The 16,326-nt window shown below is 25.4% G+C and overlaps 1 protein-coding gene across 2 annotated transcripts; it reads left to right on the top strand.

Annotated features, from left to right (window-relative positions):
• The first annotated feature begins 5,434 nt into the window (after positions 1-5,434).
• On the top strand, positions 5,435-15,929 carry LOC137832719 (protein DETOXIFICATION 43-like). Of its 2 annotated transcripts, none has more exons than XM_068641031.1 (13): positions 5,435-5,594; positions 5,975-6,147; positions 6,758-6,879; positions 8,436-8,723; positions 9,349-9,524; positions 10,205-10,340; positions 10,438-10,534; positions 10,622-10,722; positions 11,965-12,128; positions 13,144-13,332; positions 13,418-13,513; positions 14,328-14,449; positions 15,607-15,929. In XM_068641031.1, exons 2-13 carry the CDS (start codon positions 6,071-6,073, stop codon positions 15,659-15,661), a joined length of 1,623 nt encoding a protein of 540 aa, XP_068497132.1. In that variant the 5' UTR covers positions 5,435-5,594; positions 5,975-6,070; the 3' UTR covers positions 15,662-15,929. The 2 variants fall into 2 exon arrangements, with proteins under 2 accessions (XP_068497132.1, XP_068497141.1); XM_068641040.1 differs by having other exon boundaries at positions 5,462-5,594; positions 6,056-6,147.
• The last annotated feature ends 397 nt before the right edge of the window (positions 15,930-16,326 follow it).

The following is a 16,326-nucleotide window of genomic DNA, read 5'->3' as shown; positions in this document are numbered from 1 at the left end:
TCTATCTACAATTTTTTTAAATTATTCATACTTGAAACATTCTTGGCTTCTCTCTCACCTTGAATGATGATACACAACACTTCATAAATACTAATTAAAAAATTATTCTCCAAACTCTTATATGTGGTATCTGTCAGGATAAAAAAATTGTTCAACCGGCCATTCCAAAATTTTTCATGGTCATAGATCAAACTCATAATGACCATCAAATTTTAAGATGATTGGTTGAACAAATTTTTCTGACCCAGACATCCTTTTTCCTTCTGTTTATTCATTAACATTGTAATGAATTAAATTATGTAAATAATATTTTATATAAAATATTGACAATCACCAATCTTGATTCAAAAGTATAATATCCCTGTCAAAAGTACCTTAAATAAAGATGAACAGACTCAAAAGTTGACATACAAATTGATAGGTTAAACATGTTAGACAAATATGAACTAACGAGTTCAACCTAAATGATGATGGATCCATTTACTTTGTTAGTTATACACTATAAGAAAATGATGAAATAAAAACCAATTTTTAGAGATCAAAATAATTAGTTGCAATAGTAATTAAACTAGAGACCATCTTACAAACTAAAAAGAAATTTGGTTTCTAAATTAGTTTCTATTATTTTTTATTATTGTTAAATAGTTTTTAAATTGGTATGTAATTAGCAACCAAGGTTTTTGCTACTAAATTTAGAAACTAAATGATTGGTAGTTAAAACCTTAGTTGCTAATTAGATACCAATTTAGAAACTATTTAACAATAATAGAAACTAATTTAGAAACCAATTTTTTTTGTTAGTTTCTAAAATGGTCTCTATTTTAGTTCCTATTGTAACTAATTATTTTGGTCTCTAAAAATTAGTTTCTATTTCATGATTTTCTTGTAGTGTATAGTTTATCTGTGTTATTATGATTTCACAACAAAAATTGGAAGAAGTTTAGAAGATAGAATATTAATTTATTTAAATAAAATTGAAACTACATATTAGAATACTCTAATACTCTCATTTATTTAATTATACATTAAAAATATCTAAATACAAAGATTAATAAAATATATTTTATACTTATGGTATGGTGGTATCAGGGGTTTTGTTTACTGAGGAGGGTTTATTTCATATGCTGTCAAGAATCAATCAGTTACTTGGATACCATATGCTTGGAAGCATCCTTAACGTGCTTTCATAAATACCAATATTTTTCTATGTAAATTGCATTTATATTCGCGCCATTTATTCTTCCAACAAAGGAAAAACGTGTTTTTCTTCTCTTCTTTTCTTAACATTATGTTTTAAATTATTTATCATACATCTTATAAGTTTGAATCATGTTTGTTCAAGAAAACATATGAATGTACAAAAAAAATTAATTAAAAAAAATAATGTTTAACGTACAATCATCGTAATTTATTTCATATTTTACACTTTTATTCCTCATAATGCTTCTTATATTTATATTTTAAATTTTAAAACGCTATATTAAATCAAGATAAGATAAATTTTAAGATTATTGTGATTTAATCAAACTAATGTAATTTAATTTTAAATTTTGACCAGTTATTTTTAATAAAGGGAATTTGATAGTTTTGTTCGTAATTTTCTCCTTGAACTTTTAAATTTTCTCTCTATGGTTTATTCCTATATAAATAGAATGTTTACTATTAATATAAAAAATATTTATCCTGTTCTATTTAATTACCTTATATTTATTTAGAAATTTATTTAAATTTAAAAGCCCTTGCAATAAAAAAAAACTACGATAAATTAATAATTTTTAAAATTTGGAAATTTATATAGTAAAAATACGATAAAGTGTGAAGTATTAATTGGATATGTAATATTACGATATGAAGAGAGTAAAATTTGATACATTAATTTATATCTTAGACGAAAGTAAAATTTTAGTTAGTGAGTTTTATTGAAATAGTGTATAAAGCAATTTAAAAATATAATAATTTATAATTTTTGAAGAATTGAATTTGTTCAAAAAAAAAAAAAACACTTATAAAAATGTTTATTAAATAATAAATTGGCCTCTCCTAATACTTTTTAGTTTTTTTTTTCTATCATGAATATTATCAAAGATTAATTTATTTCTAGTACAATGATAATAAAAATCAAACACATTTTTTTATTAAATAAATCATTCCCACCAAATATAAACTCATGATACTTAGCCATTAATTAATCTCCCAAGATTACATCATGTTTATTATATAATATGAGAATTATAAATAACATTTCAATCTTTATTGTCCTTTAGAATTGAATGAAAAGGCCAAAAAGGTTTACCTAACCATGACTTATTCCTAAACGTACTTTTGTGAGTACTTTCTTTTTTCCATATAACGTTGTACTTCCTCACAACACTTGTCAAAATTCTATTGAAAACCTAATTAATTTATTTGGCATGCTCATTGAATCTAGGGTTGGAAACTTTCTTAGCCACGAATTTTTCTGACCTAATTGCATAACTGAGGAAGGTTCAACTATACTATCAAGATTGAAAAATGTGTGAGAAAAGGAAATGCTACCATCACTTTGCACCCATCTTCATAAAAATTGTCAAAATAGATATATTAATTTGACTCTTCATAGTCAGAAAAACCAATTAAGTTAAAAAAAAAAATTAACTATTATATGTATTAAAATATTTTTTTTTAAATTAAAAAATATTAATATTTAAAGTAATTTTGTTATTAATGAAAATTTATAAGTAGTTTTCTAGATTTATATATTTTAATTGGTAATTATTTTAAATTTTAAGTTAATTTTTAATTAAATTAATAATTATTTAGAATATAATGTAGTTAATAACTAAAATCTTAATAGTTAATGTGATATACCAATTTAGAAACTAGTTTAGATATCAATTTAAAAATTAGTTATATATCAATTTAAAAACTAATTTAAATATCAATTTTTAATAATAATAATAATAATAATAATAATAATAATAATAATTAGTTTAGATACCAATATTTTTTTAGTTTATAAATAGTATCTAACTTAACGAATATAATGATTAATTATTTTTTTTCTTTAAATTAACGATAATTTATTCATATTAATTAACATGCTTAAAAACCATGTCTCGTATAAATATCTTTGATTTCTACCTGAAAAGAAAGTAAGAAAATCTTAGTGCAATACCTGGTGAAGCTGGATGGGGTTGATATTAAGCAAATTACACAATAAGAAAATTAAGAACTGATAGTTGAATTTACAAAAAATGAGGTGAAAGAAGTTGTGTGGATTTGCAAGAGTGACAAAAGTCCAAGATGACTTTAACTTCACTTTTATAAAAAGAAACGAATGGTGTAGTATTAAGGATGATTTGAAATCCCAAAAGGGTGCAACACATCATTCCTAACTCTAATTCCAAAGGTAGACAATCCACAAGGTCTCCATGTTTAGCCACTCGAATTTTCGATATTTCTTTTTATTTCTCATCAAACGAATGGCATCTTCTTCTGGAAATCCTAGCTATTCTTAGCATGATATTGGAGAATCTGATTGCTATTACCCAAACAAGCATGAAATGTATGTTTGTGTATTCGTCCATAGGTCAAATCGGATATCCATGAGTTTAGACCTATATCTCTCATATGATATTTCTATAAGGTTCTATCCAAAGTTTTAGCCACTAGGCTAGAAAATGTACTAAGGATCAATCACAATCTGCTTTTTTTGGAAGGTTGAAGGATCTTAGACAATGTGCTAATTATAAATGAGACGATAGGTTAGATCAAACAAAAAAAAATAAGCAATGTGTCATACTTAAAATGGACTTTGAAAAGCATATGATTTAGTCAGGTGGGATTACCTGGAATACATGATCCAGAGGCTTGGGTTTTGTAGTTTATGAATTAAATGGATTATGAATTGTTTAAGCTCGACAATCATATATATCTTAGTAAATGGGAGCCCCACGAAAGAATTCACCCACTTAAAGGCTTAAGATTAGGAGACCCGTTAACTCCATTTTTATTTGTAATAGCAGCACAGGCATTGGTTACGGTAGTTAGAAAAACAAAATCTAAGTCTATGTTGAATGGGATTAAGGTGGATAGAAATGGAATTATGGTGAAAATTCTTACAATTTACAGTTGACACTATTTTCATATGTGAGGTTGAGTCTAGCAACATTATAACTATAAGAAGCATCCTAAAATGCTTTGAATTAGCATCAGAATTAATGTTAAAGTTTAATTTTTACAAGTCAATGGGAGGAGTAGGCTATGGGTAGAAGAAAACCACAAACATAATAGTTTTTAGGAGTCAGTGATCACTAAACTTACAAAAATCTAGCAGCAATGGTTGAAAAAAAAATTAAGGATACAATTGAACTTCTTATAGGAAAAGTGAGAATAAGAAAATATCATGAATAAAATTAGTAGATGTATGTAGTTATAGTAGTTATTAATCCATATTTCATGAGAAGACTCCACATTACAATCAATATTTTATGAAGAAAAAAACTCCACTTATAGAATCGTAATGTCGAAAAGATTCAATTGAATAATTAAAATTTGAAAGATCAAAATTATAAATTAGTTTAAATATATTTTTTATTTTTATAAAAATAGTAAGTTTTGATATTGATCACATACAATTTCTTTTTTTATATTATTAAAAAAATTAATTGTTATTTTTAATTCTTATAAAATAAAATAAAAGTTTAATGTTTATTTTTTTATCAGTAAAAAATATATTAAATGAATTAATAAGAGAAAAAATAATATCTAAAATTAAGTACCAAAATTTTAACTATTAATTATTTTATATTTTAAATTAGTTTTTAATGTATTAAATGATTTTATGTAATGAACACAATTAAATACTAAATTTAGATAAGCATATACTTGGAGGTCTCAATTAATACAATAATAATCTCTAAACCTAGAATAATTTAAACTTAAAAAACTAAAATAAAATAATTTCAAAATCAAAACTAAAATTATACAATAATTATATATATATATATATATATATATATATATATATATATATATATATATATATGTGTGTGTGTGTATGAATGTATGTATATTGAGAGATTCAACTGAGGACGGTGTTTGCTGCTGCAGAATATCACGTTCTTCATTAAGCTAATTAACCCATCTTTGCACATTTAGTATCCCATTTTTATGTTCTTAATTAGTTTTCTAAAGTTTTTTTTTTTTTATCAATTCACACTGCTGAAATTTCCATAGCATCTCAAATGTGCTCATTCCTCTACTAATGTGATCACTGATTAGTAAGAATTTATTTTAGTAATAACTAGGTTTTTTTCAAACACACATTTTTTTATTAGTTAAAATTGATTAAAAAACAAAAAAAATTAGGGAAAAAATTATGAAATCGACCAAGTTAAACATTAGATAATAGGAAAATATATATGTTTAAAAATATATAATTTTTCTTATAATTAGTAGATGAAATGTAGTTGCATAGTTTAGCTGAGGAAGGTTCCAACTTTGAACAAGACAAAAGCTTTATGCTTATAAATGCTTCATTATTTCACTCTTGGAATCCCAAATCACTCCTATAAAAACCATCACTTCTCTAGTCATCTTTCAACTCCAAAAAGGTATCACATTACTATCTTCTTCCTTTGATATGTTGGTTTTTTCTTGACTGTTGTAAAAAGTCAGACTTCTTTTTTATTGATTTTTGGATAAGAAATAACTGATAATTTTTGTTGGGAGCTTGGAATAAATTGGGATGTGAGGAGATATTATTTTATATCTTTTTTTAATTTTTGTATAATGGTTGGGTCATCCTTACAATAATTCATATTTATGGATAGTTTCTTGCTTATGAAAAAAAAAACATTATTATCTTCTTTATCTTCATTCTATTATCCAAAACCTTCATTACTTACTTGCATATCATATTTTTCTTCTGTGTTCTGATTAATGTCAACATTGAACATTATTGAATGATCTCAAACTCAAATTATGATATTAGGTTTTCAGATTATTGAAGGATTTTCTTCTTTTGATCAATTTCTTCAAGCACTTCAGAGTAGTTTTTTTCTCTTCTGCTCAGATTCATCAAAAACCAATGGAAGACAATGGCAGTTCCAATGAACCCAACAACAACTTCAAGTGGCCTCTCTTCATTTTCTTCAAAGATGCAAGGTATAATATTATATTCAGTATATTCATTTTTCTTGTAAGAGAACATTTTGCTATCTAAAATATTGAAAAAAAAGTGATGAAAACAAACTTTTCAATACACTCATTAGACACATTAGACACTGTTTTTTGTTGATCGAAATTTATTAGAAATCGTCAAAAAAAAAATGTTGTGTTCTACATATTTAACATTTTTCTCTTATTTGTGTAATTTTTGAATAAATTTTAACCATATAAAGTGAGTGTTTTGTGAAAAAAAATAAAATAAAAGAGTGTTTCTAGTATGTTCAACAAATAAAATAATATAATATCCCAATTAAAAAATCTGGATGGAATTTTATCCTGATCTCATTGTTTGCTGGTAAAGAGTTAAAACATCTCTTAAATATTTGATGTTATTTATATAATTTTTTTCAGATAAAAAATAATTAAGTAAAAATATCTTATATATACATGTAGAATAAAATTTATATGGGGAAAATTGTTTGACCTAGTTACATTATTGCATTTACATGTGAAAGGTGTTATTTGATAAGCATTAATGTAGTTTTATAAATGAAATTAATAAAATATATATACTCTTGATTCTGATAATTAATTTATTTAAATATAGGCATGTTTTGAAGCTGGATGCAGTTTCAAGAGAGTTATTAGGGATTGCTTTCCCTTCAGCACTAGCTGTTGCAGCTGATCCAATTGCTTCTCTAATTGACACAGCTTTCATAGGCCACTTAGGTATTTCTATTTTTATATATATAATTCAACTGTTCATGGTTATGGGTAGCCAAATATATGAAAAATATTCTGATTATAATATTTTTTTTGAATTTGATTCCTCAAAATTTTAATATTTATTATACAAATGATTCCTGCTGATAGATACCTTGTGGTAACTTAATTAATTGAGCATGTGTTTATTAGAGGTTCTTATCCTAAAAAGGTAAAATTTAACTTATTAATTATTAAAATAAATAAAATTTAAAAAATTATCAAAATGGGTAAGTCGTGTGTATGAAAAAAATCGAACTAATGTCATGATTTCGATGTATTTGAGAATTGAATTTGTAAGGTGACACGATTTTATTATAATCAAATTTCAACTAAAATCGTACTATCTTGACACAACTTCTCTATTTTAATAATTTTTTAAAGTTTTATTCATTTCGATAATTATTTGATTTGTCTTAATTATTGTGAGAAAAGCAGGTTTAGGGTTACTCATATTTTTCATGAAGGAAATGTGTGTGCTGATAAGTTGGTTAATTTAGGATTTATTCATAGAGAATCATTTCATTAGTATAATAGGTTTTCATCCAATCTATTCTTAAAATTCTTTATAAATAAATATAGTTTATCTATCTTTTTTATTAACATATGGGTTTTGGTTTAGTCCTTCCATATTTTTTTCTTTTTTATTTTTTTTAATAATATTTTTTTTATGTGATAGCAAATGATTTTCGTTACTTGAGGTATTAGGTTAGTTGAGATGTCAAATTGCAAAGTGATGCCTAACATGAAAACTTTTATAAAAGAAAATGTCTCCTATGAAATGAATTTTATGGTTTGAATAAAATTTATTAGAGGTTCTTTTACTAAAAGGTAAAATTTAACTTATTAATTATTAAAATAAATAAAATTTAAAAAATTATCAAAATGAATAAAGCGTGTCTATGATAAAAATCGAATTAATGTCATGATTTCACTATATTTGAATTGAATGTGTAAAGTGATACGATTTTATTATAATCAAATTTCAACTAAAATCGTACTATTTCGACACAACTTTTCCGTTTTAATAATTTTTAAAAAATTTATTTATTTCGATAATTATTTTATTTGTTTTAATTAGTGTTAGAAAATCAGGTTTATGGTTACTCTTATTTTTTGTGAAGGGGATGTGTGTACTAATAAGTTAGCTAATTTAGGATTTATTCATAGATAATCATTTCATTGGTATAATAGGCTTTCATCCAGTCTGTTCTTAAAATTCTTTATAAATAGGTATAGTCTCCCTATGTATTGTTGTTTTGTTAATATATGAGTTTTGGTCTAATCCTTCCATATTTTTTTATTTTCTTTCTTATTTTTTTTTAATAATACTTTTTTTCATGTGCTGACAGATGATTGTTGTTACTTGAGATGTCAGTCTAACTGATATTTCAAGTTGCAAAGTGATGTATAACATGAAAGCTTTTAAAAATAAAATGTCTCATATGAAATGAATTTTATGATTTGAAGCATTTCACAAATTTTTGTCTCTTGAAGCTAAGTTTTTGTGTTGATATGTTAAGGGCCAGTGGAACTTGCAGCTGCTGGAGTTTCCATTGCTTTGTTCAACCAAGCTTCAAGAATCACCATTTTCCCTCTGGTGAGCATCACCACTTCATTTGTGGCTGAGGAAGATACTCTTGAAAAGCTCAATAACAAATCCAAGTTCAAAGAAGTGGTTGTGCCAGAGGATCATATGCTTCAAGACTTACAAAAAGAAAAACCTATGGTTGAAAAATGTGAATCAAAGGATCTTCAAGCTTTGGAAAATTATAATGCTACAAGGGACAATGACCCAGAAATTGGAGATAGTAATTTTTCTCTTCTAATCACTTTTTCTTACCATGTCCCTAATATTTTTTTATAAAGTGACAAGTAAATCTTATAATTTTTCTTTTATAACATACTTTTGAATTTATTGAGATCAATTTTTATAATATTTTCTTATAATATAATATAAAAGTCACAGTTTTTAAAATTTAGACTGGGTGGAAATAATGGTTTAACTGTCGTTAAACTGATAATAATAAAATTTTATTTTAAATATTACATTTTCATTTAAAGTAATAATATGAAATTATAAAAATCTGGATTTAAAGATTATAATTAAATTGATATAAATGATTACGTTATATGTTTCACGAGTAAATATATTTGATGAAATAATTGATACAATTATTTGAAATGTTTAATCTTTTACTTTATTTATTTATATTTTTAGTCTTTGAATTTTAATTCTCATTTTTATATATTTTAGTCATTTAAACAATAAAATAGAGAGATTAAAATTATTTCTTTTATTTTATCTTATTAAAACATTGTTTGTTAAATTAAAAAAAACAAAAAAAAGACTGGTAGAATGTAGTTATTATATATGTTCCTACATATTTTTACTGAATGACAAATTATTTACATATTTTTTTTATTACTTTTCAGAAGGCAATAAAAAAATATGCAAGTGTTCAAAGAGTATGGAGAAAGATGAAAAGAAGAAGAGACGTATTGCTTCAGCATCAACAGCTCTACTTTTTGGCACCATTCTTGGCCTCATTCAAGCTTCTGTTCTTATTTTTGCAGCAAAACCTCTCTTACGTGTTATGGGTGTCAAACCAGTAAGTTAGTTAAAATGAGATTAAATAATTCTACTTTACAAATATATCATTTAATAAAAATTAATTAAAATAATTATTTACTATATTAACTAAATTATTAACTATTTTATATCTTAAATTAGGTAAACACTACAAGAAAATCATGAAATAGAAACCAATTTTTAGAGACCAAAATAATAAGTTGCAATAGTAACTAATTAAAGACCATTTTATAAACTAAAAAAAATTGATTTTTAAATTAGTTTCTATTATTGTTAAATAGTTTCTAATTTGGTATCTAATTAGCAACCAATGTTTTAACTACCAATTATTTAGTTTCTAAATTTGGTCTCTAAAACCTTGGTTGCTAATTAGATATCAATTTAGAAACTATTTAACAATAATAGAAACTAATTTAGAAATCAATTTTTTTTAGTTTCTAAAATGGTCTCTAATTTAGTTACTATTGTAACTAATTATTTTAGTCTCTAAAAATTGGTTTCTATAGTAGTGTTATATCTTAAATTAGGTATTATGTTTGTTGGGCTACATAATGTGTTTGATGGTAGTGAATTGTAAATTTTTGGAATTTTTTTTTTGTATAAGGATTTATGTAGCTCTCAAATACTTCAGTTTATTTATTTTATTTTATTTCTTTTGTTGATAATAAAAAGTTAGAATTGATTTGTTACTTTTCTTAGGATTCCCCAATGCTAAATCAAGCAGAAAAGTACTTAAAATTGAGATCCATTGGGGCACCTGCAGTGCTTCTCTCCTTGGCCATGCAAGGAATCTTTAGAGGGTTTAAGGATACAAAAACTCCATTATATGTCATTGGTAGGTTCAAATTATACACATTTTTGTTGATGATCATCATATATATTTTGAGAGATAAAGTGTAATTATACACTCTCTTTTTGCTGGTTTTGTTTAGTTTCAGGATACACACTTAATGTGATCTTGGATCCAATTCTTATTTTCACATTGAAACTGGGCCTCAAAGGTGCAGCCATTTCACATGTTCTTTCCCAGTAAGTCTATTACTTTGTTGTATTTTGAATTTCAATACTAATTGTTCATCATGTTTTGGTGTTCTTACAAAACTGCAACACTTGCAGGTACATGATGGCAATCACTCTCTTATTGATACTAATGAAAAAAGTTCATCTCCTACCTCCAAGCATAAAGGATTTGCAGATTTTCAGATTTCTTAAAAATGGTAAGGTGGTTAAAGATATTGTTCTTACAATTTGAGACCAAATATCCCCTACAGATTTTTTTTGTCTTCTCTCCTGCAAGTTGTCATCCAATATGTCCGAGAGTTGGGATATCTGTAAAGACACTTCAACGTTGAAGTCAGTTTAGATATAGGAGTGTTTTGTGCCTTTAGAACTAGAAAAGTCATCATCTTTTACCATGAGAGTCCGGTCTTATTTGTAACTTTCTATTGGACCTTTTTTTTTATCGGTAATAAAAAATAAATAAATGGGAACCACTTTAGGGATAGTTCAACCCTTATCCATAAAAAACAAAACACCTTACCATACTCCTACCAAGAAACACCTACCTAATTATCTAAGGAACAGTCAAACTAATCACAGAAAAACAATAAACAATCCTCCTCATTGGGTCTTCTTGATTTAATCACGACCCATGTCCAATAACTCCTAATAATATTTAGTTATTTGCTAAATCTAAATTAATCTAATTAACTAGCTAGACAGTTACCTTTACATTTGGTCGAGAGATGTATGGTTGTTTATCTTGTTGGCTACACGGGTTTCCGTAAGCAGATGTGACACATACCATTTGTATATTTTTTCAGTTCTAGAATTATAAATAGACTTCAATTTTTTTTTACTATTTCACTTTTTTTTTTCATATATAACTGTTTGGGAGTCGATAAGAAAATCATGAAATAGAAACCAATTTCTAGAAATCAAAATAATTAGTTGCAATAGTAACTAAATTAGAGACCATTTTAGAAACTAAAAAAATCAATTTGTTTTTATTATTTTCTATTATTGTTAAATAATTGCTAATTAGATACCAATTTAGAAACTATTTAACAATAATATAAAATAATAGAAACTAATTTAGAAACCAATTTTTTTTTAGTTTTTAAAATGGTCTCTATTTTAGTTTCTATTGTATCTAATTATTTTGGTTTCTAAAAATTGGTTTCTATTTGATGATTTTCTTGTAATGCGAGGTTAAAAACAGTTTATATACTCTTTTCTCTTTCAATCCATCAAAATATTTTTAAGTAGAAAATCACGACGAAACTCAAAAACTTAAAAATAAGACAATAACCTTAGATAGTTTTTATATTCTTCTTCCTTCAATTCATCGAGACGTCTTTTAAAGACAAAACTGTCACGGAACTCAAAAACTCTAAAACAAACAATATTTCTCAGATAATTTATATGTTTTGATTTTGTTTTGAATTTGTATGTTGCAGGAGGTTTGTTGATGATAAGGGTAATAGCAGTGACATTTTGTGTGACCTTGGCAGCATCATTGGCAGCAAGGTTAGGTTCAGTTCCCATGGCTGCATTTCAAACATGCCTACAAGTCTGGTTAACATCATCTCTTCTTGCAGATGGTTTAGCTGTTGCTGTTCAGGTAACACTATATATATAACATTTGTTATACAGTTTGAGAGCATTTCATCTTTATACTTTTGGTTTTTGTTTATGTTTACAAAAATGTTATATTATTTTAACTCTATAAATCTTTGCAAGTATTCATATGGGAAATGTAGAAATTCAATTTCTCTTTTCAATAATAACAAGATGTCAAGTAAGTAGTTTAAATAAATCAATACTGATATGAAGAATAAAACTAACAAATGGTGAAAAAAAGCTACAACAATTAGTAATTTTTGGTGAAAATTTGAAAAAAAAAAATTAGTGAGTCAAAGAAAATGTTTAATAAAATTTGATTAGTTTTTATTTTAAAAATTAAATTCATTTTTTTAAAATTTTTGTATGTACTTTATATGTCAATACGTATAAAATTATATTCTATTTTAATTTTTAATTAAAATATTGTTATTTAATATTTGTAGATATCATTTTATGATTATCATTACATTTTTACTTTTTTGGGAAAAAGATATAATTTATCTTGATAATTACTAGAATGGAAAAAAATTACTATAAGATTGTATAAGCCACGTATTGTAACACGATTTTCTGTAAAAAAGAAATTATAATCAACGAAAAATATCGTAATAAATTTTTTTTTGTCAATTATCATTATTACCAAGTCAAATTGCACCTTTTATTAATTATCTTAAAATATTAAATAATAAAACAATATTGGCTAAGTAGCTAGTTTAGTTTAAAAAATATTGATTGCATTATTATTTTTTGTTTTTAAATGAAATATATAATATACATCCATTAATATAAACTATAACATTGAATAAAGTTGACATGTCAAAATCCATCAAACACTTACAATTTTCTCTTAATATATTACCATGTTTGTACAAATTTTAAAACATGAGACAAAATAAAAACAATTTGACATTTTTTAGTGGACAAAAAGATATTTTCTTAATTTCTCAAAACTTCAATGTGTGCAATAAATTAAATTAAAATAAATAACACTAATGAGTTTCCCTTCTTCACAGGCAATTCTAGCTTGTTCTTTTGCTGAAAAAGACCATAAGAAAGCAACAACTGCTGCAACAAAAACACTGCAAATGAGTTTTGTTTTAGGAATGGGACTCTCTCTTGCTGTTGGACTAGGATTATACTTTGGAGCTGGAATATTCTCCAAAAATGTTCATGTTCTGCACTTCATTAAAATAAGCATTCCGGTAATAAACATTATTTAACAATAAATCAAAAATCAAAACCATGTTTTAATTATAATTATCTAATTTTCTTTACATAATCCCTCAGTTTGTGGCTGCTACTCAACCAATTAATTCATTAGCCTTTGTATTTGATGGAGTGAACTATGGAGCTTCTGATTTTGCATATTCAGCATACTCTCTGGCAAGTACAAACATACCCTTTTTCTCATCTTTTTATGATATTTTGCATCTTTGATTATTTGAATAAAAAATGTTACTTTGACAACTGTACATTGAAAATTTTGAAAAAGACAACAGTTTACCAACGTGATTTGGTTAATGTAATTTTAAAATTATTCTATTTTAACAAAAAAGTTATTTCTCTTTCCACTTGTAAACTGGTGCATGCACTACAAGAAAATAACTAAATAGAAACTAATTTTAGAAATAAAAAACAATTAGTCACTATATTAACTAATTAGATATTATTTTAGAGACTAAAAATTATTGGTATCTAAAGTTTTTATTATTCATAAAATTGATAAATTAATTTTTAAATTGATATTTAATTAGCTATTAAGATTTTAGCTACTAATTACTTTAGAGTCGAAAGTTTGTTGCTAAAAATTCGTTCTACTTTGTTTTCCTTTTCTAATTGGTGTTTGGAACCTATAGTATGTATGAGGATGGTGTCTTGAAGTTTGCTTTTCAGGTTTTAGTATGGGCAAGGTTTTTTAGTTAGTCGGTGGTAATCGTATGAAGTTGGTCTTTTTGTGTACCATGTATAAGGATTGAACCATCCCTGAATTGGTTCTCATTTATTCATATTTTATTGTTGATAAAAAAAATCTCAATATTTAATTAGATACCAATTTAAAAATTAATTTATCATTTAAAACTAATTATTATTTTTATTTAAAACTAATTTTTATTTTAATAATTTTTGTGTGTAATGATAGTTGTCAAAGTATCATCATTTTATCTAAATTTTTTATTTTTGGGTACTTTCTTTGCAGGTGGTGGTGTCCCTAGTAAGTGTAGCCATAGAGTTTGTTCTCTACAGGGCCAAACATTTCATTGGGATTTGGATTGCTCTAACCATATATATGACTCTTCGCATGTTGGCTGGTGTGTGGAGGTAATTCAACTTTGCATCTTATTTTTTTTTTTATCAGCAATGAATAAATAAAATTAAAGGAGATACTTCAGGGGTATCCCAACCCATATACAGAAACCACAAAAGGACTACCTATCTCTCTTTTATGGTTGGAACAAAACAACCTTAAAGTGAGAAAAACATACCCAAAAAATACCCAATCAAGATAAACCCTGCTCTCGGGGAGGATCCACTCGGGAAATCCCCATCTCATTGCTCTTATAAAGTTAACAGATATCTTTATCGAACCAGCACAAACCCGGCGATGTGTCTACCTCGGTAATTTTCAGTACCTGATCTTCCGTTCTTCGAATACGGCAATGATACACAACTTCACCGACCACTTCATGGAGATCGCCGCTTCATCGACCGGTGATCATGTTTACCTTTGCCTTCGACGACCACCGACTAGCACATGGAGATCGCCATTTCAATTTTCGACGACCACCAAGTCAACTTTGCATCTTATCACTACTTCTACTCTTCTTCATACTCGTTTAATTTTCATAATATCATCACTTTTCTTGCACTAAACATAAGTAAAAAAAATAGGAACTTAATAACTTTTTTTTTGTAATATACAAGAGTTTTCCTAACCACTATAAAAAAAAATCAATAAATAATAACTAAATTTAAAGACGAAAAATAATTAGTCATTATATTAACTAAACTAAATATTAATTTAGAGATTAAAAAATTATTCATATTTAAAATGGTTCTATTATTAACAAAAAAATTATAAAATAATTTTTAAATTTGTATTTAAATTAATTACCTAAGTTTTAGCAACTAATATTTTAAATTCTAAATTAGTCTTTAAAAGATTAATAAAAAATAATTTAAAATATAAAATAGCTAGTAAGTAGTTAAAATTTTGGTATGTAATGGTTAGATACTATATTTTATAAATTTTTATTAATAATAGAAACTACTTTAAATATCAATAGCTTTTTAATTTATAAGATAATCTCTAATTTAATGAAATAGTAACTAATTATTTTGATCTCTAAAATTAATTTATATTTAATAATTTTGTTGTAATAAACATTAATCTTAAATATATATATATACAATTAATCTTAAATGTATATAGAAGAACCTATTTGGTTGGATCATGGTTGATAATATTGCACATGCAGGATGGGAACTGGGACAGGACCTTGGCACTATCTCAGAGGTTGCTCATTGTCTTAGAACACACTATCAAATAATCAAAGAAATTTTGTTGTTGAATATTACTTGTTTTCTATCAATCACATTCTCACTTTTCCCATATACATAGGAACTTTCTTATATATTTTTGTAATACAGCTAGGTTTCCTTCATTCACACTTATTATTTTACTTTTTGTGATACATCACATTGCTTCATTTACACATTATATATGTCATGTTGTGGTTTTCAGAATATTCTAGTTATATACGGTGTGTTTTCATTGCAAAAAAATTTAGAATGACCTTTTACTTCATTTTCTTCAAGAGACTCTATTGACATTCTCTCATAATACAATAATAGTATTACATAATTAAATCCAAAATTACATTCATTGTCTCGATAACGAACATGTTAAGAAGTGGACTTTAAGTATAACTCAACCTTATAAAACTGACTTATAAGATAAGATTTGCATCCATTTATATACTATGAAATATTTTTATTTATAGTCGATGTGGGATCTCCAACCTAACAATTACATATAAAAACAAATAAATCTAGAACCGTTTATGCAATTGTCATATTGATTTCTATTACATCCACTACAAGAAAATCATGAAATAGAAACTAATTTTAGAGACCAAAAATAATTAGTTGTTATAGTAACTAAATTAGAAACCATTTTAGAGACTAACAAAATTTTT

This window comes from Phaseolus vulgaris, chromosome 11 (genome assembly GCF_000499845.2).
Source record: "Phaseolus vulgaris cultivar G19833 chromosome 11, P. vulgaris v2.0, whole genome shotgun sequence".
Classification (NCBI taxonomy): Eukaryota; Viridiplantae; Streptophyta; class Magnoliopsida; order Fabales; family Fabaceae; genus Phaseolus; species Phaseolus vulgaris.
This window is presented reverse-complemented; position numbering and strand designations above follow the sequence as displayed.

Coding starts and splice junctions, on each gene's coding strand:
- LOC137832719 (XM_068641031.1), top strand. CDS start 6,071: ATGGAAGACAATGGCAGTTCCAATGAACCCAACAACAACTTCAAGTGG. Junction 13,333..13,417: donor TCATTAAAATAAGCATTCCG/GTAATAAACATT, acceptor ATAATCCCTCAG/TTTGTGGCTGCTACTCAACC. Junction 14,450..15,606: donor ATGTTGGCTGGTGTGTGGAG/GTAATTCAACTT, acceptor TTGCACATGCAG/GATGGGAACTGGGACAGGAC.